The following is a 25,611-nucleotide window of genomic DNA, read 5'->3' as shown; positions in this document are numbered from 1 at the left end:
TTTGATGTGGACGAACTTCATATCTGTCTAGAAGTCGGTCGAACTGTGCTGGTTGAAACAATAACCAACTATTTGAATTTTCAAAAACTGTATGCATAGTGGGTACCAAAAATGTTAACTGAAAAACACAAAACCAATTAGGTTCACTGTGATCATAAATTTCTCAATGTTATGAGCTCAAGGATCAAGAATTCCTCGACTCTATTGTAACTGGAAATGAAACCTGAGTGGTTTACTACACACCAGAATTCAAAAGGCAATATATGCTGTGGTAGCATACTGGTTTCCTGTTGGCAAAAATATTAAAAACACAACAGTCTGTAAAAAAAAATCATGGTGACATTTTTCTGGGATTGAACGGGAATTTTATTTTATCAATTTTTTGACTAGGTCAATCCACAAATGTAGACAGATACTGCAAGACCCTCCGAAACTTCAACAAAACAAAAGTTTTCTTCTTTTGTTTTAGGCATCCAAAACAGAAAACAGCTGACAAAGGGAATGGGTCTGTTGCATGTTTAATGCTCGGCTCTTGTGTGCTCCAGAGCGCACACAAAATGGTGATCTCAATAGTTTGGTTGAAATATTCTCAACCATCCTATCAACAGACTTAACCCGGCACCAAGTGATTTTTCTTTTCACCCTTTTAAAAGAATCTATGGGCGGAAACACTTTCAATTTGACAAAAAAGGTGACGAATGACAAGTGTGAATGGTCTAAGGCAAAGGAGATGGCGGCAGGGACATGTGACACAGGGTTACAAAAGTTGATACCCCGGCTGATAAAATGCTTGGAACTGAATGGAAAATATGAAGTAAAATATTGTAATATGTGTAAATTGTGTAATATGTTATATAACTTTCATTAATAAATATGCATTTTTTGATTTTAATAAAATGTTGTAATCTTACTTTCAAAACATACATACTGTCTAATTCATTAGACAGATCAAATCAGAAATAGATGTGCTTTTTAAGTCAATATTAATTACTTAAATACAAACACATGAAATAATGTTAAGTAAATATATTAAATATACAAAAATACTACAACAAAATAACACAATTCAGAACAAATTAATACAATTATTTTGAGCATATATTTTTGTACACTTTAAGCTGGATGCAGATAATTTTTTTTTTGTTATATTTAAAACTTCATCAACAGAGGAATATTTCCATAAAGTAAAATCTTACAATTGTATTTTATATAAATTAGTGGGAAGATTTCACAAATGGATTGGGAATTTAATAAAAATGGCAATGGAAGCATACTTCATGGATCCCATGGATTCCATACTTCATTAATGGATCCTTTCTCATCTGTTTAAAATGAAAACAGTTCCGCTTTCATATATGATATGTAAAGGAGAATATTGTTATTTTGTACGATAAAGTGACCATTCTTTTTAGCAAAAATTGCACATTTGTAAACAAAAACACAAGCAAAAATTAAACAATAATAAATAAGCATAGTTTTGTTTCTTCATGCAAAAACGATTAATTAAAAATTTGTATATTACAGTTTCATTTATAGTATTAAAAATGTTCAATAATGTAACAATGGAAAATCAGAGATTTGTTATTTTTAAATATTTCTTACAAATGTACACTATAAAACAATTCATTCTTGTAAAAGTAGCATGTTTTCCACGCTTCAAGAAAAAAAGTAAAATGCATGTGTCCATTTAGTACTTTTGTAGAGATCTGTTTCTTTAGAAAATATATTTTATCATCATTTATTAATTAAAATCACAATTTCTTAATTGTAAACTGAGATGTTTCCTTTCATTCAATGAAATGAATTATTCTGCTACAGCAATATACTGGTAAATAAGAAACTATTATTTTATTATCATGTTTAAAAATATTAATTGAAGTAAATAAAAGTAATAATTGAAGAACGTAATAAGAAAGGGAGTCTGACAAGGATGATCCCTATCCCTGTTACTTTTTATCTTTACATAGAACTAGTAGTTAATGATATTAAAAAACAATTTAGATCCTGAGTAACAGTATAAGGTGAAAAGATAAAGATTGTACGATTTGTTGATGATATAGTAATTGTAGCTGAGAGTAAAAAAGAATAAAAAGAACAATGAACGGCATGGATGAAGTCCTACGTACAAACTAATTCATGAAATTAAACAAGAACAAAACAAAAGTAATGAAATACAGTAGAAATAAGGAAGATGGATCACTGAATGTAAAAATAGGAAGAGAAAAGATTATGGAAGTAGAAGAATTTTGTTATTTGGGAAGTAGAATTACTAAAGATGGACGAAGCAGGAGTGATATAAAATGCTGAATAGCACGGGCGAAACGAGCCTTCAGTCAGAAATATAATTTGTTAACATCAAAAATTAATTTAAACGTCAGGAAAAGGTTTTTGAAAGTGTATGTTTTGAGCGTAGCTTTATATGGATGTGAAACTTGGACGATCAGAGTACCTGAGAAGAAAAAATTAGAAGCTTTTGAATGTGGTGCTATAGGAGAATGTTAAAAATCAGATGGGTGGATAAAGTGACAATTCAAGAGGTGTTGCGGCAAATCGATGAAGAAAGAAGCATTTGAAAAATACAGTTAAAAGAAGAGACAAAAACATATAGGCCATATATTAAGGCATGCTGGAATAGTCGCTTTAATATTGGAGGGACAGGTAGAAGGGAAAAATTATGTAGGCAGGCAATGTTTGGAATACGTAAAACAAATTGTTAGGAATGTAGGATGTACGGGGTACACTGAAATGAAACTACTAGCACTACATAGAGATTCTTGGAGAGCTGCATCAAACCAGTCAAATGACTGAAGACAAAAAAAAATGTAAAGCACAAACTTTGAATAATTTAATTAAAATTTATTTTTTACCTATGCCAGTCATCCAAATTAAAATTGATCAATAGATTGCAATGGAGCAGGATAATTCATCTTATTTCAAAGCATGAGAATAAATAATATCTTCTGAAGAAGAAAAGATAACTGTGGAAGTATTCAAAGAAGACATAAAAAAGATAAAGCATTACATACAAAGTTATTTTCATAATTAATATACACATACAAAAATGCAAACATATCTTATCTAACAGATAATCACATAATTCATAAATCATTTTATACTCACAGTATCAGTCAGTTCCATTATTTTTGATGCCATATATAGCCATATAAGTACATCGATCTGAAAATTAAAAAAAAAAATTAAAGTAATGCTCAATTTATGCATTTGTGATTAGGACTAGATTCAAGTTGTTTATCATTGTATTCCTGAAAATGTAAACGAATAACAGAAAGTATGTATATGAAATCAGTTACAAATTTTTTACTGTAGTCTCCATGCTATCAATTAGGTTTTGCTAATAAATGATGTAATAATTCTCTGAACTCTTATAATATACTTGATTTTGTACTAAGTATTACATAATTCAGACATGCTTACATATAATCCAGTCTTACCAGCCACCAATACACTGGCAGTATGATACTATAATCACAGTTTCCCATACATATATATCAAGAAAGGCAGCAATGAATGCATTAAGTTTTATTAAAAGTTGGTGAAAATGTAGCTAAAAGAAAATCAGTAATTTGAAAACCATTACGAATTATGCAGGCACACAAATAAAATTTAACTAAAAATGTTTATATCCTGATCAATGTTAAATTTTTTTTTGTCTTCGGTCATTCGAAGAATGACTGAAGTATATATATATATATATATATATATATATATATATATATATATATATACATATATACTGTAGTAGACATGTTGGATGGAAGTAGAATCATATTAAAAAGTGAATGGTCAGGATTGTTATCCTTGGCCAGAAAATGTTCGCTGATACAGTGGAGGCGAAAAATGTTATATTTCCGAGTTCCTAAGCCCAGAAAGTGTACTATTACTATTTAAGAAAATGTTCGTTCAATTATGACTGGAAAAATCGTATTTACAATATAAATTTTCAGATATATATTTCAAGTCAATACTTCCAAACTTTACTTTTCTTTGCAAACAGATAATAATCAAAAATAGGCAAACAAAATATATGTTTGGTAAGTCACATAATTGTAAAATTAACAAAATTAAATAAATTATAACATGAATTGTACAAAATTCTTATTATTTACACCAGTGAACGAATCATTTAGCAATTAACAAAAACTAGAAAATGTTAAATCATAATATTATATGCTGACAACAAAGTTATATATATATTATGCATATTAAATTAAGTGGCTATTATAATATAATATTTTATCCTGCAGTGTCATTATAACTTCGTACTTTATTCTGTCAAAAAGTTTTACATCATAAAATAAAAACAATCATTAGAATCAGGAATCACACTGCATGGCTTCAGTTACAAAATAAATATTTTAGTGGATGCTAGCAGACAAACACTGTTAAAGGTATCGTGCACAAAGAATCTATTTTTCAGGGCCTGAAAGAAAATTACATATAAACTTATGTACTACATTTTTGAAATGGATCCTGTAAGATAAAGAAGAAATAGCTCAAATAACTGGTTGTTTTTCTACAAAATGCGAGTAAATATCATTATAGCTTTGCAGGAGTTTATCTCATATCTTTCACTACTATATACCACGGGTTTACTCTACCTGTCTCTTCTTCACAGTCATAATAAAGGGTGCTATATTTTCAAAACATGTTTATTTTAAATTATATATTACCATTTATTTTTATCTAATTGTTACGAAATAACAGCTTTCCTAGCAAAAGATGTAACATTTTTTATTGTTATTTTAATGTAATTTTTTATTGTCATAATAATGGTAGAGAAAGTGTTTGAAAAAGAACACTGACAAGACAGCAGGTATGAGGGGAAGTCCATGATCTGGGTCCGGAGCCGATAAAAATCGGTAAAGAGAAAGAATGATGACGATGTTGATGATGAACTACTGTATCTAATAAAACTTTCCTACAGACTGACAAATTTCAAGGTTTTACCAGTGATTAATCCCCAAAGAGGGAATGGAGAAATGACAAAAGAAAGGGTTTAATGAAATTCTATAAAAAATTAAGGGAGTAGAATAATAACAAATTTGAAGCTATCAAAAATGACACAACATGCTAATTGAAAATAAATTACAAATATTAATGAAAATAATTTAATTTTCACAATATTGTGAATTTTTATGTTTTTCTTGTCTAAAAACATTAAGAAAATAATAGAATTCATAAAAAAGCAATTAATTCTATTAAAATCTTTCATGGTCCTTAAAATAAAAATAATAAGATAAAAAAAATATTATGTAAATCACATAATTGTGACTGACTTACACCACTTAATTCTGCAGGATCCATACTTTTATAATAATGATTAAAATGACAAGCTTTATGAAAATATCCATCTACTATTGATCTATACCTCAAAAACTGTAAAAGAAGAAATATCAGGTTAATAATAAATCATTAAAAAAATTTTTTTTAAATCATTACAATAATATTATAATAATGAATAAACACTTTTTCCTACCGATTCAAAAATATATAAATTTACTTAGTCCCTTGATAGTAATACACTCCCCACCATCCCTTTCTAATTTCTAAATGTTAAAATTTCTGTTACATTCTACATCATTTGTTGGGGCCAACAGTTTTTTTACAGCCTATATTCCTATTACACCATAGCCTTATAACCCTAGCATAAATTCTGAAATTTTAGGCTACCAAATCCATGTTTAACATGTTCTTTCCCCAACATTTCATACCACTATCATCACTGTAGGCGGCCAATGTACAAAATCCTGAGTTAAGTTACTAGCTCGTTGTAAACACGATATTAACATGAGCCCTAATCAACGGTAGATTACTGATCTATATGCCTTTATTCTGACCATATTACCAATTATAACAGATGGTTTGAAGTTTTTGATAATTCTCATTTACTATTTAGCACTGTTCTATTTTATTATGTCATCAATAACCAAACCAAGTAAATATAATTTATTGTAAACAATAAATCAGAACTTATCTCAGAATGTTGCTAACATCATCTCGGATTTACATCTCGAGTAGAAAAATAATCTTAAGTTAGTTAACACTGATAGACAAAATAAAAATTTCTCTGCGTGTGATACCATTTTTAAATTGCTTTTATGCGTACATTACAGATCTGTAAAAACAATTTTTCTATCACCCTTACTTTTAAATAAATACGCTTTAAGGGAAAATATAGTTAAATCTGTAAAATTTATAATTTTGCATGACCATACCTGTGTTAGAATGATTTCGCTGATGTGTTTCTTTTATAAATAGCCTCAGGCACATCCCAAATTAATGTCCAACAGTAATCGACTAGCATGTTAGTATTCCATTTCTCGTTATAGTGACTTTCCATCACCAAAATGTCTTGTCTTGGTGGAAACATTCACCATGTTCATCACTTATGTCTCCAAGGTTGTCCGGGAAAAAATCCAGATGTGAATGGAGGAAATGTATTTTCAGAGACATATTACATCCCATAGTTCTGTATGAAGTAAGAAGTTGATTAAAATATCGTGGTAATTGTCGAATTTTTGTTTGCTGAGAAATGTTTTGCAAATGTCTTTACATGAAGCCCAAACTGCACCTTCTACATTACTTAAAGTCAAGTTAAATACATTATCTTTGACCAACTCTCTTATTTGAGGATCAACAAATATTCCTTCTTTAATTTTTCCTTCACCACAATCGGAAATTTCTGTCTGATGTACAAAAATCCGGGATATAGTTTCTTCCTTCATTGCTTTCACAAAATTTTTCAAAAGTCCTAGATTAAATATGATACGAAAAGGGGGTAAAAATATTTTTTGGGTTCAATTAACGGCTCATGAATAATATTTTTTCCATTTGGTGTAAGTTGTCTCGTTTCTTCCACTCTTAGGTAACATAATGTTTATCCCTAGCTCCGTTGTCCCATTTGCAAAGAAAACAAATGTACTTAGTATAGCCATGTGTGCCTAACAAAATAGCTATAACTTTCAAATCACCACATATGTTCTAGCTATCTTTTTTAGAATTTATTTTTGCAATAACGCCTTTCATCATATCGTATGCCTCTTTCAAATTAATACCATAAGCGATATCGAAGGATATTTGTTACTGTTGTGTAGTAGAACCACTTTTAAACTACACTTGGACAAATCTACGAAAAGGCGCCCAGTCCTCTGATTTATGAACTTGTCCTAGGTGCAACATAAGCTCATCAATATTTGGATAATAAACCAAATTATTTTCATCAATAAAGTACTGAGTACTCTTTTTGTCGAAAAGCCCGAAATTTTTGTATTTTTTTTGTGTAAATTCCAAGCTTGCAGTCTTGATCCTAACAGTTCAGCTTGATTTTTTGATAAATTTAAATTCCTAACAAAGGCATTTAATTCACCTTGTGATATAAGATGTTTTACTGGAAGATAATTCAAAATCATTGTTGTCTTCTTCAGAACTGCCTGATTCTTCATCGCTGCTTTCGAAACATACATTCACAGGTGGCTCAGGAACTGGAATAATTTCACTGTGAAGTACAGGTTTGATTGCAGATTGCAATGAAGGACATTTTACAGTATGTTTAGATTTTTTAGAAATTCCAGACACACTTGTTAAACAAAAGTAGCAATTGATTACATGATCCTTTGGTTCATGGGAAAGCCTTCCGTGTATCTTTCAGCCATCCTCTTAAAAATACAAAACAATTAGTGCGTACTATATGAGGAGTCCACCACGTCTTATCCTGATCACCAATTTTATACTGAAGGTAAAAATGATATGCTTTTTTAATTAAAGGTGTAATGTTTTTCTATTTGATTTTACAGTAAACTCACCATGTACATAACAAAAGGCATCCACATCATTTACACAATTTCGAGGCATTATGATAATGCACTGTTAACAAACTTAAGACAGCAATAAGATTGAACAAAATTAATTCATTCCTAAATCCAGTGGTTAATAAAATAACAAAGCTGTGTTTTCAGCTACAAGTTTTGGCCTGCACAGACATGATTAATCTTGTCCATGAAGGTTCAGTCTTCAGTATTAGATATGATGTCATAATACATGACTATGATATGATTTAATTCTTTGTTTAGTATATTTATTTTTAGTTTACAAATTATGTTAACAAAGTTAAACAATAAAATATGAGCTAATAAAATACAATATAAGAGCTAACATTTCTAATACATTGAAAGATGAAAAAATCCTTTAATTAAAATTTTAAAAATTTTCAAAAATGGTGGGTGATAGAAGACTGATTCTGAGTTCATGTTCGTTTTCAGCATCAAAAAATAGATTAAAATCATGTTTATCAGTGTAATTAAAGATCAAGAAAATTCCATATATATTGGGAAACCTTTTGCAGCATCATAGAATCAATAATCATGTAACTTTAATAAAATGTCATTTTTTATGATATTACAAAACATTTGTTTTCTTTTTTTTATCAACAAATGAACCAATTAAATAAGAAATTGATAAAACATAGCAAATTATTGGAAAGATCTAGCAAATTATCTTTTGAACTAGACCACTTTCAGTCTAGAATCAAGAAATAATTATATTGAAAAAATAATTAAATTGACAATATTATTTTTATTTTAAAAGAAAGAAAAACCTATAAAGGGAAAACAGAATTGTACTCATTCATTTCTGCACCTGATCATATACTCTGAGTATCTGAGTATCTTTTACAATCTGAAGCTTTTGATTGTTTTAAATTTCTAGTAACATTTTTCTATTCATGAAATATTTGGTGGTTCATAATTTTGTTGGTTCTTCTGTGTATGTTTGTTACCTATAATTCTTTTTTTATTTCTAATAATGGTTTTTCACCATAGTTCTTGCATTACTAATTTTACGTAAAATTTCTCTGATATTCTCTTATATTTTCTGTATGATAAATTTATTTTCTTTGAAAATATTTTCTTTTCCACATCATAACAATGTTCCTTCAAACACTAAGTCTTCTTTTACTGCTGCATAATTTATTGCAGCAGTAAAATTTCTAGATTTGCATAATTTCTAGAAAACAAGTTTTTGACATCTTAAAAACTTAAAGAACTATCTCTATTGTTTAGTTGTCTCCAAAATAATTACCTGTAATAAATACCTTACTTACATAAACCACATGCGAATTTAATTTATAAAAAATATTTCAACGAATAGAATAAAAATTAAGTAGGACACTGTTACGGAAAAAATTTTTTTTTTGACATACAATGTATTATTACAAAAATTTGTATAACCTTAATCTAAAAAAATTAATTTATTAAGTAACATTGTTTTGTAATAAATAAAAATCAATGGAAAATGCAATAAAAATATATTTTTAATAATATTTAATTATTTTAAAGGTAAAAAACCAAAAATTAAAATATTGTTTTACTAATGATGCAAATTGATTTCATGAATTTGAAAATTGGTCAATTCTGTTTACATCATTTCCAAAAATTCTGTGTTGTTTGAATCTGTTTTTTGTTTTTTTGTTTTTTTTTTATTTTTAATACATCAGTTATTAAGGCAGATCAATATTTCAAGGTAGATCATTATAAACTGCAATAAACACTTGCACACTTCTGGTCTTAGTTTAGTGGTGGCAAAATATTTTGGGCTGAATAATATAGGAGATACCTGATCTGTCAACAACAAATCTGATAAGATTAAATTAAATTGTTTATCAGTGGGCATTAATTAAAGCAATAAAGTTATAATATATATGTAAGCAAAAACAGAAATGATTGCAACAAATTATTTTATAAAGCAATTGCTATAAAAAGTACAGTTTGCAATAAATATAATCTTTCTAAAATTAATCACCTTCTCCTACATGTAAGACTTAAAAATACATAAATACTAACATTTATTAACGAAAAATTAAAAAAAAAAATTACCTGTATAACCCACCAGGCACTAAATACAGCCATTACTAAATTATAAAATATAAGAAAATATTTAACTTTAAATGGTTTACGTCTTTCCATAAATCTTGGACCAATGTTTAAAACAAATGCTAAATACATAACTGCAGTTAACAGAATTTTCCATGGGCTTTCCATTAACGACCAGTGATCAAAATCTGCTACTAAAAGCAAAATATTAAAAAAATAATATTAAAATAATGACATTCATTTTTAAAAATATTTAAATCAATTTCATTATCCTTTATGTACTAACCAAATATTTATTTTGAATTAACAAGAAAACTGCTTAAGAATTTTGTGAAACAGCACTAGTGAAAAAACAAAAAAAATTAGCTAGTAGCAGCGTTATATATTATTGAGGACTATATTTGTGATGAGGAAGAAAATCTTCTTCCTCAAAATGGTACATCTGTACCATTAATAGAAAAACCTTTAGATGATGTAAATGATGCAATAAAATAAACTGCATACTTGACAAACATAATTTAGGAAGCCCTCAGTTTTGGTTAATGATTTCAATCAATGAGTAAAACACATTAAGATGGTGACACAATAAAAATATAAAATCATAGCTAATTTTAAGACTATTAGAGATTGAATTAAGACGACAAACTTAAATTATGCAATGATTTCCAAATGGATATAAAATCTATCTAAAAATTTTTAAAATACAGGGTTATCATAAAAGAATGGTGCAGTTTCAGTAATTCATGGGAAGATTGTAGGGAAATTTCTAGATGTTATATTGGTATCCCTAAAAGCCTCCAACCCAAAAGTTTGTTTATCAGCAGTTGTAACCACAACGTCAGTTCTTGTATTGTTGTTGCGGTGAGTTTAGCGAGTTACTATGTTCTCGGATAAAGACAAAGCAAAGTGTGTTTTATTGATGGCGGAATTAAAATCCGTAATTTTAGTTCAACGTGCGTTTCGACGTGAATTCGGAAGAGATCCACCACACAAAAATAGCATAATACGTTGGTTAAAATGATTAGAAGAAACTGGATTGATTAAGAAACAGAAATCAACCGGTGGTAGACCAAGTGTACCAGAAGAAACGGTTGAACTAATTAGACAATCGACAATTAGAAGTCCTGGGAAGTCCATCCCCTGTCGAAGCGTCGAATTAGGTATTCCAAAATCAACAGTTCACAAAGTTTTACATAAAAAACTGAAATTACACGCTTATAAAATCCAGATACTGCAGGAATTGAAACCCGATGATGGTGTAAAACGTTACAATTTCGCTGTTGAAATGTTGGACAGAATAATTGAAAACGAATCATTTTTAGATGATAAATTTTTACAGATGAAGCTACATTCCATGAGAATGGATGTGTTAACAGACACAATTCACGACTTTGGGGCTCTGAAAAACCACACGCAATTATTGAGAAACAACACGTTTTGCCTAAAGTTAATGTTTGGTGTGGTGTGATGAAAAATTGTGTAATAGGCCTTTCTTCTTTGCTGAAAAAACAATTAATGGAGTTGTGTATCTTGACATGTTAACTGATTATTACTTTCCTCAGCCGGATGAACTCGAAAACATTCATAGACTTCATTTCCAACAAGATGGTGCTCCCCCCCACCACCACTTCAATGCATTGGTCATGGACGCTCTGAACGAAAAATTTGGAGATCGATGTGGATAGGCCTCCAAGGATGCCAGACCTGACACCTTGCGATTTTTTTTTTTTGGGGGTACATCAAAAGCGTTGTTTATACACAAAAAAATTCGCGACCTAAACCACTTAAAAAACAGGATTAATGAAGCAATGACAACCATTAACGAAGAAATGTTAACCAATGTTTGGAGAGAAGTTGAGTATCGTTTGGACATTTGTCGAGCGACTAAGGGCGCACATATTGAAATTTATTAATTTTGTAAAAATATGTTTGAGACAAATTTTAAAAATAAAAAATATAAATTGTAAGTAATTCTGTTTTAATTTAAACCATGCTCAAAACCGCACCATTCTTTTATGATAACCCTGTACTTAAAAAACTTACATGAAATAACAATTTTTTTTAAAAGGAAATCAGCAATGCTGATCTGACAATTTTATATTTTGTAATGAATTCAGTTACTGCAACGAATAAGGAAAAAATTTAATCAACAAAGAATAAAGATATGAAAAATTATGTTGCACTGTATTGTTACACACTAACAAAAAATGATATAATAGAATAATGAAAAAACAATTATTTACCATAAATAATGAGTCTAAATCAGCTGAAACCTGCATTAGTTAACCTTCATCCATTAGAATCCACAGTTTCAGGCAATCATGGTTGGAAAAAAAGATAGAAACCAAAGGGAACAAACAAAACAGAAAAAAACAAAAGGGAAACTTATTGTATAGTTGCCTTATTATTAAAAATGCAAAGTACTGAAAGATACATAAAATAAAATTTGAGTAATCTCCAGTTTTTAATATTTGAGTATATTAAAAACTTTTTTATTGTATTAGGAAATACAATAGAAAGCTAAGGGGAGACCTATCAAATTTGCTGATGGTAACCATGCCCTTACCTAGCCATGTTATGTAACAGTCTTTAGAAGTTGGAACCTAGTAACCAGCTGTAGGAGTATTGTTTATGATTCAGAAGACTGCGTTGAGGTTAATGACCTGTAGTAACCACCTAACTCATTGATGACTTCTTTTTCATAACTGGGACAACACCTTGACATCATTGATTATTATCATTTTTTGATTTTCTTACTCTTAATATAACAGAAGTTAACATTCCAAGGTGTTACTTACCAGAACAATCCTTACATTTCTAAAAATGTCTAACATATATATTGGCTATGTTGAATATAAGGGTCCCAGTAATTTTAAGGCTGTTGTGGGTAGTTATTTGAATTTGTTTCAAATGATCCACATTTTAATGGTTACTTCTATAGATGTTCAAAAACAGACACAACCTTATGGAACAATGTTTCCTTCTTTTGTTGCAGGTTTAATTGAGGAAGAATGGTTACACAATGCAACAGAAAATATTCATTGTCTCCTAATACATTAGATGTGCCAGTTGTGCCCAGACCCATAATGCCTTCACAGAAAAGTATGGCGCGGATGCAACCAAGTCATCCATCAAGTGACTGTCGACAACTGCAAAGAGACAGGAAATGTGGCAGATGCAGCTACAATGGTCGATCGAAAATATTAATACCAGAAACGTTGATCGATGTACAAGCTGTACATTCTGTTAGTCCCAAGAAGTCTGTGCAATGCCTATCTAGCTGGTCTGGTCTCTCCATCGCTAGGGCCCACACTGCATCAGGCAAGTGTTAAAGATGAATTCATGTTGTTTATAAGTTGTTACCTGGAGATACTGGAAAACATCTAGCTTTCTGTCAGTGGTTCATTTCATCTGCAATGCTAAATGGGGAAGAAATCTACGATAGGTTTTGGTCTGACAAGGAACGTTTCCACCTTGATTGATACCTGAATGCACAGAATTTATCACGCATTTGATGTATAGAAAATCCACATCAGCTACACGAGTCTCCTCTGCACGGACAAAAAGTGGGTTGTTTGGTGTGCAATGTCACGAAAGCGAATCTTCATGACATTCTTTCATGTCATAGAGCCCCCCCTCCAGGGGAGAAGATCCCGCCTCATAGCGTGTCTGGTCGCTACACCACCCCTTCGTTCCTTGCCAGTTGTGGCTTTAACGGAGGTCACCTTCTTGCCCTTGTACTGATCAAATTCCACAGTGTTCAGTTTGGCCTCGTTAGCCATAGTGAACACAGTGAACTCTATGCTGCATACAGATGGTGCAACAATTTCAAAATGCTACACCTGCAGACCAGTTAGGCAATCTTACAGCTTATACAGCCAACAACATTATGACTTTCTAGGATCAGTATTTTAATGAAAAGTGATTTCAAACCGGTTGTGATCCCCCCCCCCCCTCCTGACTTTTTCTTGTGGGATACCTCATAGATGCTTTTACAAAACTCATCCTCACACCATTCTCGAATTATAGAGTGAAATTGAATGATGTGTTGCTGAAATTCCTAAACAAAAGTTACATTTAATTAAGTGAGTCACATAAAGGAGGCGGCTTTCAACAACTATTGTGAACTTACTCATTTTTCCGACACCTTTAGAAAAAGACTGTATGTGTGTGTGTGTGTGTGTTTGTACTCATCTAACAGAATCTAAAATTAATTGCCGAGCTGAAAATCCCAATGAAAAGCTAGATGAACAATTTCAGAGGACTTCTGGGTCAGCGTGTAAGTTTGTGTAGGGAGCTGAGTGTGATAAACCTCAAACCTGAAGGTGTTATGCTAAGAAAAATCATCATGAGCTAAAAAATCCTCATGATGAGTACATCATGTATTATAAAAAAGTTTTTTAGTAATAAGACGTAAAAAAATTTTGTATTCATTTATTTTTTCAAATTAAGTAAAAAAAAGATTGCAACTAAAGCACAATAACTTGCTAATAATTAAGGTCTCGAATTATTAAATCAAAATGATACATTTAATTTTTTTAGAATCTCATAAAAACTGTAATTTCTTTTTAAAAACTGAAATGTGTATAGGGTAAACGTACAGTACATAACCTGAACTATTGTTTGGATATTATTCATGTCCTGTTCTTAGTAATTTATTTAAATGGATGTAATTAATAGAAAACATATTATTTTACCTTATAGCTAGAACCAGAAAACAGAAATACACTACAAATTCCCAGATCATACTGAGATTTTGTAGTATTGGGCTAATCCTACACTGTTAAAATAAATATTGTCTAAGTTTTTTATTTTTTAATAAAAAATGTATTTAAGTATATACAAACCATGATTAGGATCTTCAATAAACAACCGTACATGTTCAACAGTTGTCATATTTACATAATTCGCCATCGTGTTATGGAGTTTTGAGTAACTTCTGTAAAAAAATAAAAACAGAAATATAGAAATAACCTTTACAATATCCTTTAAAATAACCTATAAAATAAAATTTAGTATGTCATTAACATTCAATAATATGAACTATCATTTGAGTTAATTTAAAAAAAAAATTTAAAAATCTTATATAATCTGTAGATAATCATGTTATTTGTAAGAATAAAAAAATTTGTATCATATATTTATATCTCATTTTTCTTCTTTTATTATATAATACATTTTTTCCGCTCAATAAACATAAATCATTTATAGAAATTCTTAAGTCTTTCAGAATTCCTCGTTAATAAGAAGATATCATTTAATATGAATAAATTGAACTAGATTTAAGAATTAGAAAGAAATTCTTGAAAATATTTCCATGGAGTGCATTATGATAGTGAATCATGGAGAGCAGGTACAACAGAAAGGAAGAGAATAGAGGCTTTCAAAATATAACGTGAAATTTACTGATAGAACCAGCACCACAATTAATTACTTGACTCAATTATAAAACGGCTTTCTAATCATTTCAAGGTGAATACCTCTGATAATTCTACTGACAAAGGTGTCATACAATTGGCACTGAAACGATCTTCTGGCCCAACACAATCTCAAGGTTATTTAAGAATGAGTTAAGACAAACACTGATATGACTAATGTGATGAGTAATTTTACAACATTAAAAATTATTTTATTAAATGCCTAAGTTGTTCAAACTACTTTCTACTCTTGAAATCCAAATTATTCATTAATATATATCTACTTATTTAAAAAAAAAATGTGTAGTGAGTTTTAATATTAATACTGTACTAGGAATAAGGCCCGCCCCAAAAATGTTACATAATTTATGTTTCATTAAACATAATTTTGTTAAATGTTTTTGCCAATTGTTAACTAAATAACGTTCATGAATTTAACATACTAACAACAAAAACTTTTACAACGAAAAGCTTCAAAATCCTCAACATTTTAGCTGTTTATTGAGTTATCATTTTTTAACAAATCTAACTCCAATGTTTTTCTTTTTAGCCTCAAAACAAAAATATAATTTTAGATAAATCATTCATATGAAGAAGTATAAATTGTTCAAATGAATGAATCATTCAAGAAGTATAAATCATTCGTGCACTGACAGATACAACAAACACACACACACAACATCCTTTTTTATGGAGAGTGATGATGATGATGATGAGAAATGCACTTAAATTACATTAGAGATTATAATATCAAGAACTATAAAAAAAGGAATATAAAGAGCTTGAGTTGCTAGTTTCTCAAGATAACAAATATTTTCAGTGGTAAATGAAACTGAGAAGAGATCAGCAGTCATCAATATGTTCCTGTTATGTTTAAAGCCTTATTAACTTTATAATTATAGCATGATTTTTGTTCAAATGATTTATTATAGTAGCTTTGATGAGTAGCAAACAATCCAACAAAAAAAAAAAAATTATTTGTTTAGTAAACCCATCTACAGTACAGGTGATACCCTACAGGCTACCAAAAAACAATGAAATAATTAATGAAAAAGAATTACTTAGATTGAGATTTAAATATATTAGTTTTTATAACATTAAAACAGCACCAAGCACTATATGTACAACTTTATAATAAATGTTCAAAAACAAGCTTGCCGTTTTCAACACATTTCTTGGCATGCTTCTGTACTATTTTTGTTGCTCTTTTTAGTTCTCTAAGGCTGTCCTTAAGTTACTCAGCCACATCCATAATGTGGACTATTAATTCCTCACAAGAATGTATTTTTGTTTTGTGTACAATATTTTTCATTCATCCAAGATGCAAAAATCTAAACGTGTTAGATCAGACGATCTTGGCAGCCAAGAATGTGGGCCTCCACAACCGACTGCAAAATTCTTCTTGAAGAAAGTGCACATAGACCTCACCATTTAAGTGGCCAGGTAATATGAACGGTCCAAACAACTGATTATGAAGGACGCACCATACATTGATGCTAAATTAGTGTTGAAAATTGCCTTCAGTTTTGAGGATTTACTTCTGCCCATGTATACTCATTATGTAATTTGTTGATGCCATCTTCAGTGAAATTAACGTCAGTGAAATTTGCCTCGTTGGTTAACAAAAACATACTAGTAGAGTTGTCAATTTGTATCCCAACAGAACTCCAACCGAAGCGAACCATCTCCTGGGTGTAGATATTGAACGGTTGTTTATGATAAGTTTAAAACTTGTTTTGTTTGATGTGTGCCCCCATATCTCAGACTACGAAACTGCGATCCGCTTAGAAAAACGTCAAGTAGTGACACCTGGACTGCATTGATAATAACTTCATCAATAACAGCGTCGTGTTGGAATGGTCGTTCGTAGCTGGTATGAATACTACATAGTGATATAAATAAGTGCAGCATTACTTCAATGGCAAACTGATCATGTTCAAACTAAAATTCATAGAAAACGTTTGCTAACGACAACACAGTTCACAGAACCTGATATATTAATCAGGTTCTGTGAACTGAATATAAATATAAATATAGTATAATATTATACTAAATATAATACTATATTTAGCATAAAATATAATACCATATTTAGTATTGCGCATTGTTAATCAGCGTTATTATTTTATTGCCAACTTTGAAAAAAATTTCCAAATAATTTATGGTATTTCTGTCATTAATAGATGAATTATTATCTAAGTAATTTTTATTTTACAACTGTTTAGAATTTTTAACAAGTTTAGGTTTTACAGATTTTTCACATCACCAAAAAAGAATTCGTTTTTGTTTACGAGGGTTATTTTTTTTCAAGGTCTGATCGGACACGAAATTAAAACCACAGCGAGGATAAAAAACTTTTTATTTGTAACAAGTACTTACATAGTTACACTATTTCTCTATGTAGTCGCCACTCTGATTTAGACATTTGTCATAGCGTGGTACCAACCTTCCAATACCCTCGTCATAGAATGGAGCCGCCTGTGTTTTCAGCCATGTTTCTACGCTTATCTGCAGCTCGATGTCTGTGTCAAAATGTTGTCCTCCTAGCCCTGCGTTTCATGTGAGCAAAGAGGTGAAAATCAGATGGAGTCAAGTCCGGGCTGTATGGTGGGTGATCAAACACTTCCCAATGTAAACGCTGCAGGAGCTTCTTTGTTACAGCTGCAGTGTGCGGTCGAGCATTGTCATGGAGAAAGACAATGCCTGATGACAACATTCCTCTCCGCTTATTCTGAATTTCCCTTCGTAGATGTTGAAGAGTCACGCAGTATGAGGCTGCAGTGATGGTCGTGCCATTACTACCCAAGACCCATTACCTACCCACTTCCCATTGTTTCATTCATCTGCCAAGAATTTTCATTTCCAGCAGCTTTATCTTCTTCAATTGCACTTTTGCTGTGATTTTTTTCAACTTCTGCTTCTTAATAGATGAATTTATATTAGTTTTTGGTAACTTTTCACTCTAAAATTTTATAAATAACTCGTTTCCTTCTTTTACTATGCACTTCATTTTTGGACTGTGTTCATGAAAATGAACACAGTCATTTCAAGTTGTTTCCTCTATTCCTCCAGTTTGTTAATACACGATACAATACTTTCAAACAAACAACATACTCCACGGTGGTTTACTCTTCTAATCCCTCAAACACACGTACAAGGGGCGGCTTAGATGTAATGAATACTGGAACATAATGGGAAAACAAAATGTTGCACAAAGTGACAAGTGTTGCTGTCTTTTAGTTTCATTCTCCTACCACAAACATTCCAAAACTACTGATCCACAACCTCTCACTTTCTGTCAGTCACCACTATTAATGAGATGATAAGCCAGCTATATTGTGATGTGTCTAAAACAGCATATGGTAACTGAATTCTTAACAGCAGAAAAGTGAACGCTAGTAACATTCATCATATAAAAGCTGTTTATGTTGGAGAAACTATTGACTGAAGTTCTGTGAGTAGCAAGAAATAGTAATTTGTGAATCAGGAGTTGACAAAGTGAATATTGAGGATGAACCTGATAGACCGGTTTCTATAACTAATGAGAAGCACCAAAAGAGGGGAAAATAATAATTTGGTGCTTCTAAAATGTATGCTAATAAATATACAAGATGTTTATCTTGTGTTCAACAATTCGCAGAACCAATAATTCTGCAACACAATAATACTTGGCCAGATAAATTGTATGCAACATGATACTCTTGTAAAACTGACATTTTGAACTATTCAACACCTTTTATACTCATTAGATTTGGTACCCTTTGATTTTCATTACTTTCTGCAATTAATTACTAAGGGTATAAATTTCATCACAGATGATAAACTGAGATACACACTGCGAAATAACATGAGGTCACGGATCACTTTTCATGATCCATGAGCTTACTAATAATGGTTGCAACCATTCTTCATTGACAGAATGAGAAAACTGGTTCAATGTTGGAAGAAATGTGCAGCTGTAAACAGTGACTACATGTAAAAATAAATAAGTTGTGTTGCAGCAAATAAAATGTACTTTTATGCCAGATTTGTTTCATTTCTAAATATATTTGTGAGCTATAAGCAACTGCGCAGTACACTTCAGCCACCCCTCATATATTACAAAATCAAATACTAAATATTGGATTTAATTATTACAATATTAAATAACAGACTTGTAAGAGGTATTCTGCCGCCTTCAGTCTAGTTAAATCCTTTCATCATACCTACATTATTCTTGACCTAAATTATTACCCTTTTACACATTTCCTTTGCAATCCTTAAATAGGGAATCACTGAATATATTTGGTGCATTTAATATTATTACATCATCACAGAGACAATCCTTTACAGGCTAGAAACGTGTATCACAATTAAGAATATATCGAAATAATAAAAACAACATAAAGAAATCAATATTTAGCAGAAAAACATATCCAATAAACAGAAATATTACATTTGTAATAATTCACTAACACTAAATAAATTATTTTCCACTAAACAATTCATTAAGCAATTCTTGAATTTTTAATAAGTAACAATGGAAATGATACAAATTAGCAGGTAACAAAGATGCTCAAATAAAATAATATTCTTTCATTAAATACTTCCTACTTATAAAGGATGATAATCAGTTTCATTATATCACAACCATACATTTAGAATAGGAAGAATTTTAAACCATATCAAAGGAATTTTAAACCGTTCATAAAAAGGTTGGAATGATTCTCTAATACTCTTCTAGCCATTACTTACAATTCTTTTTTCTGAACAAGGAAAACTCTTTATCCCTTTATCCTATAAAATATATGGATATATGGAATAACTAAGTTTTTCAAAAAATTTACCTTATAAACTTCCTTCATTAACAAACAATTAAATAATGAATAATTATTAAAACTACAATACAATACAGTATAATATTAGCATAATATATAAACACAATGAGATACCAATTTTAATAAATATGTAATTTTAATCGATATATTTTGGTGAGCTAAGAATTTTACACAGTTCTTACCCTGAAATTCCTATTCAACTTTTCTTTGTTTATCTGAATTATTATATTTACTTCATAAAATAATAAATCCAATAACTACTTATATAAAAAGGAGGCTATTTAATTTGAGAAGGAGAAATTGTTTTAAATATACTAAAGAAATTTAAAAAAATTTCAAATATAATGCAGATATTTAACGAACAGAGAGAACAGATACATGTATGGAAGGCAAAAATATGTGTAAAATTGATAGAATAAAATACTAGTATGTACGTGTAGGGTGGCTTAAAACTTGTAACAACCATAAATAAAATTTTAGTCCTTTATCTTCTACAGATACCACTCTTTCATTCTACTTTTCAAAGATTTATTGGAATTACCATAAATATTTAAAAGACACCATAAAAAATTATTTTCAGGTATAATATTTTATTTTAATTCATGAGGATTTCTATTTTTTAAATTATGTCACAGTCGCATTCTTATTAATTAATGTAAAACAACTTTATTACAACCAGTTATCTTCATTTATCTTAACTTTTATTTATTAGATTTCACATCATTTTACTAAGATTTACGATGGCTATCCAGAAAGTTATTTACATTTCATTATTGTTTGAGAAGGAATAGAAATAAAGCACTATCTTGATAGTCACTGCTAGCCTGATTCAGTATTTTTCTTTATGTAAATGTCATAAAAAAAAATTAGAGAGAAAAAGATTATTTCCAGCCAAGAGGAAGGAACATATGAGAAGTCAACCCATGAGATGTCCTGAGCATACATTTTTTAATATTGCATAACCTAAATTTCAATCGATACAAAAAATATATAAACTTGAAAATTTTACTGTACACGGATAAATTATTTATGCAAGTTTTCTGAACTGATCAACAGACAAATTTTAATTTATACAATATATTCGTGCATTTTTAAGTTCTTTATACAATAAATCATCAATTTAACAACATAAACTGATAGAACATTTGTTGTTTTAATTAATAATTAATTGTACTATTGGATCAACAGATTTAAAACACAACTATTTTATGATTTTTTTTTAGTTTTGTAACGATTTTAAAAGTGAATATTTCAATTACAATTGAAACACTGCTGTGTATTTCCAGTTAAACAACGAATAATAAAACCTGGACTCCAAATTTGCAATTTATGTATATTATTATTTTGTGTGTATGTATTTTATTTTATGAATGTATATCATTTAATGTGAAATAATATTTACATAAATTTTTAAACGTAATGTCACTTGTACGTAATGTCACACACTTGAAAAATAATTTAAGATTTTCAGAATAAAATAGAAAATAATTTTTAAATAAATAATAAAAATTAAATAAAGGTAGTTATTTAAACAATAACCCACCGGGTTGGTCTAGTGGTTAACGCGTCTTCCCAAATCAGCTGATTTGGAAGTCGAGAGTTACAGCGTTCAAGTCCTAGTAAAGCCAATTATTTTTACACGGATTTGAATACTAGATCGTGGATACCAGTGTTCTTTGGTGGTTGGGTTTCAATTAACCACACATCTCAGGAATGGTCGAACTGAGAATGTACAAGACTACACTTCATTCACACTCATACATATCATCCTCATTCATCCTCTGAAGAATTATTTAAACAGTAGTTACCGGAGGCTAAACAGGAAAAAGAAAGAGTTATTTAAACAATAACAGTAAAATTTATACAGTAGGAGTGAGTCATAAAACTTTCAATAATTCACTAAACGCACAGAAATACTAACATAATAATAGACAAGAACAGGTTAAGAAATAAATTCCTGCCAAAATATGTATTTTAAACTTTTGAAATGTATTTATTTATTCCTCTGACAAAAACTTACTGACATCCAATTACAATTATCCTCCAATTACACATATTTTATTATTAGAGTTATTTAGCCAAATTTTAATTTGAACCCAAAACTTTCTGGAAGATAATTAGACATGCTACCTCTCTTGTAACAGTAAAAGAAACTCACTAATTGAGTTTCAGTGCCACATCAATTTTTGTAATGTTAAATAACTCTAATGTTAATAACACAAATCAACAGTTATTTAACACTAACTTTCCATTTACTAGTGCAAAATATAATGGTATATTTTGAAGCGATTCACGTATTTACATACCTACTGACAGAGGCTAGTAATCCTTTACTGCAAACAAAATTTCTTTGAAAGAGTCCTTGTCATGAACAAACGAGCCCAAATAAATTTGTATTAGTAGGATTCCAGATGGTGGTGAACTGACCCATGATGGACCTTATTTTGCCATTTCAGAGATCCCCAACCATTCGATCATTCAGATATGTACTCCCGTTTCTGGTCGATGAAGTCATAGCAGTGGTTCATTTTGAAATGACAAAACCCCCACATTCAAGATCAGTTGTTAAATATCCATGACAAGATTCCTTCATAAATATAATTTTTAATTACCTGCCGAAGTGTTGCCAATGATCTGTTTTGGACCGGTTTAACAAATACTCATTTGTTTCCCTCTATACATTTCTCTGAACTTAGTGAAAATGAAAGCATAAGATCTTTCTAGTTAAGCTGAAGTAATTGAGTTGACTTGTATAAAAACATTTTTGATGTCCGGTTTGATAGAGGTTGTTTTTTATATTTATATTTTTTATGAATGAGTGACAATTTTTTTTTTGGCAAAGATTGAACATTCATAAATACAAACACAAGGATAAGATAAAATAATCTATAGAAATAATTTACAATCTTGCTCAAAACTTAGAAAAACACTTTATTTATTTATTTATTTATATAAAAGAAAAAAAAACAAGACTATTTTGAAATCTGATTATATTACACTTCGTGAAAAATTAATACATTGTTTAATGTATCCTTTATCTATGTGGATAATTAAAAAATTTGATTCTATTGTCAGTATACATCAAGTAGTATCCTTGATGTAGCATTTACTAAAATCACTACAATATAAATTACAAAAACAAAAACATATTTTAAAAACTTTGATAGTAAATAAGAAATAAATTAACAGTAAAAGATTATAACTCAACAATAAATCATATTTCTAAATAAATTTAAAAAAATTAAACTGTGATGAATTTACTTACGATTTATTTAAATAGATCTAAAAATAAATGAAATAAAATAAGAAAGGCATTACCTAAAAATTTAATAGAATTCTTTATACTAATACAAAACATAAACTAATGATATGAAAACATCAAATACAGGATAATAATTATTGCAATCAGTTTTTAAAATCACAGAATATTTTATACAAACATTCATTAAATAATATGGAAATAATAATAAAAAAGATAACTATTACTGATTACATTATAAAACTCTACAGGTAAACTTCTACATAAAAAACACACATATGTTAAAAAAGAATCGGACAACTGTATCGTGATGAGAAGTAAATAATCCATTTCCTAACTAATTTAGGTAACCTAGCCCATCAATGGTAATAAAACTGTATTGATAATTATGTAATAACAAAATTATTACAATTTAATTAGTATTGCTACATAAAATTATTATTTTTTATTACTTATTAAGAAATATAAAATTAAAGATTAATATATAATATTAACATTAATAATCGGTACTTAATTAACAAAAATAATATTTAATTTCAAACCATCCAAGTTAATACTGAAGGTGGAAAAATTGTGAATTAATAACTTCTACACCACCAGTTTTGACACAACATCCATGTGGTTACAAGACGGATTGCAAGTATGTACTACAAGTGTTCATGTAATTTACATTAAGCTGGTTATTTGCTTTTATAATTACTACTAATAAACATAACAAATTTTATTATAATTAACTTTATTCAATATGGATTAATCCTGCACTATTAATTTATGGAACTGAAAGTTCCATAAAACTGTATTTTCAGTTTAAAAAATAAAGTGTATTCATAGCAATGGCAAAAATATTGTTATAAATGTTATTCATATACATAGAAATATAAAAATTACATATGCACAACTTCAAAAAGTCAATTATAAAATACATATTTGAAAGATGAAATCAAATTATACTACTAACAGCTGAAATAATAATGTAGTTTGATATTTATTATTAAGATATATATATATATATATTATTTATAAAATCAATCCTTTTGGGAAATCATATTCCTCTGCCCTATACAAATTATATTAATCCAATCAACCCCAGAGAGAATAAATAAAATAAAATACCATGACAAGTATCTTATTGCATAATCCAAGCAAGAGCACTTTCGCAAGTATCTCGCATCATCAGTTGCTCTACAATTTTCCAAATCTTTTGTTGCAAATTACACATTAAAACTAAAATTGAGATTTAAAATTGTTAAAAGATCCTTTTCTAATTAAATCAAAACAGAAATAAAATTAATTTAATATTGAGTCGCATAACTTTGGCTAGCTAATCTACATAGACTTTTATTATATTTTTATTATTATTAATTTTAACTTTTAATTTTAAATTTTGAATATATAAAAAAAGTAAAAAATATTAAGTTTTATTTCTGTTTAATTAATTGGACAAGGATCTTTTAACACTTTTAAATCTCAATTTTAATTAATGTGCAATTTACAATGTACATACAATTTTAATTTTAATGTGTAATTTGTGACGAAAAATTTGAAAAACTATAGAACAACTGATGATGCAAAGTACTTGCGAAAGTGCTCTTGCTTGGATTATGGAATAAGGTAGGTATCATCCTATTTTATTTTATTAATTCTGTACTTGGGCTGATCGGATTAATAAAATATTACATATATACCGTTTTCATACACTAAAATTATTCAATTTTAACCAATGTAATTATATTTGTCACGATAACTACTTCAGAATAACTAATTCCTCTTTTTTTAACATAATTCAGTCTTGAAAGAAATTTAAATTAACATGTATATGCTCACAAGCACACCACACAACTATTTATAAATTATATTTAATCTCAACATTAACAAAAATATATAGAAGCTGTTAGATTAAAAATAATTTTTTCCCAACTGAATCTCAGGTCATATCAATATCATTTTAGTATTTCTTTTTCTCCTTACAAAACTGTACACCGATACAGTTTTACTGTGTCCATATATTAATCCATTCTTTTGACTATTAGTTCAATCTTTGGTGGTTCCAAGGTCGAAGCTAATTTCCTAAACATAGTCGTGTTACACTAAACCTTATTCTGATTTTTTTTTAAATTTGTAAAATAAAAAATACCTTAAAATGCAACAGTTTTAGTTAAAAACCTAGTTGTTAGATATTTAATTTATTTAAACAGAAAACAGAAAATATCTTATGATTGAAAGCAACTATA

General features: G+C 29.2%; 1 protein-coding gene across 13 annotated transcripts in view; it reads right to left on the bottom strand.

Moving 5' to 3' along the window:
• Positions 1–25,611, bottom strand: part of LOC142333082 (very long chain fatty acid elongase 7-like) — a 128,074-nt gene that overhangs the window by 11,950 nt on the left and 90,513 nt on the right. For 8 of the 13 annotated variants that reach the window (XM_075379910.1, XM_075379906.1, XM_075379911.1 and 5 more), the window contains exons 2-5: positions 14,735–14,826; positions 9,891–10,081; positions 5,302–5,397; positions 3,121–3,177 (exon numbers count right to left, since the gene is read on the bottom strand). In XM_075379910.1, coding sequence (XP_075236025.1) covers positions 3,121–3,177; positions 5,302–5,397; positions 9,891–10,081; positions 14,735–14,801 — 411 coding nt within the window. In that variant the 5' untranslated portion in view covers positions 14,802–14,826. The remainder of the gene's footprint in view (positions 1–3,120; positions 3,178–5,301; positions 5,398–9,890; positions 10,082–14,734; positions 14,827–25,611) is intronic. The other 5 variants (XM_075379918.1, XM_075379907.1, XM_075379915.1 and 2 more) reach the window with 1 other exon arrangement.

Source organism: Lycorma delicatula, chromosome 12, assembly GCF_047948215.1.
Source record: "Lycorma delicatula isolate Av1 chromosome 12, ASM4794821v1, whole genome shotgun sequence".
Taxonomy (NCBI): Eukaryota; Metazoa; Arthropoda; class Insecta; order Hemiptera; family Fulgoridae; genus Lycorma; species Lycorma delicatula.
This window is presented reverse-complemented; position numbering and strand designations above follow the sequence as displayed.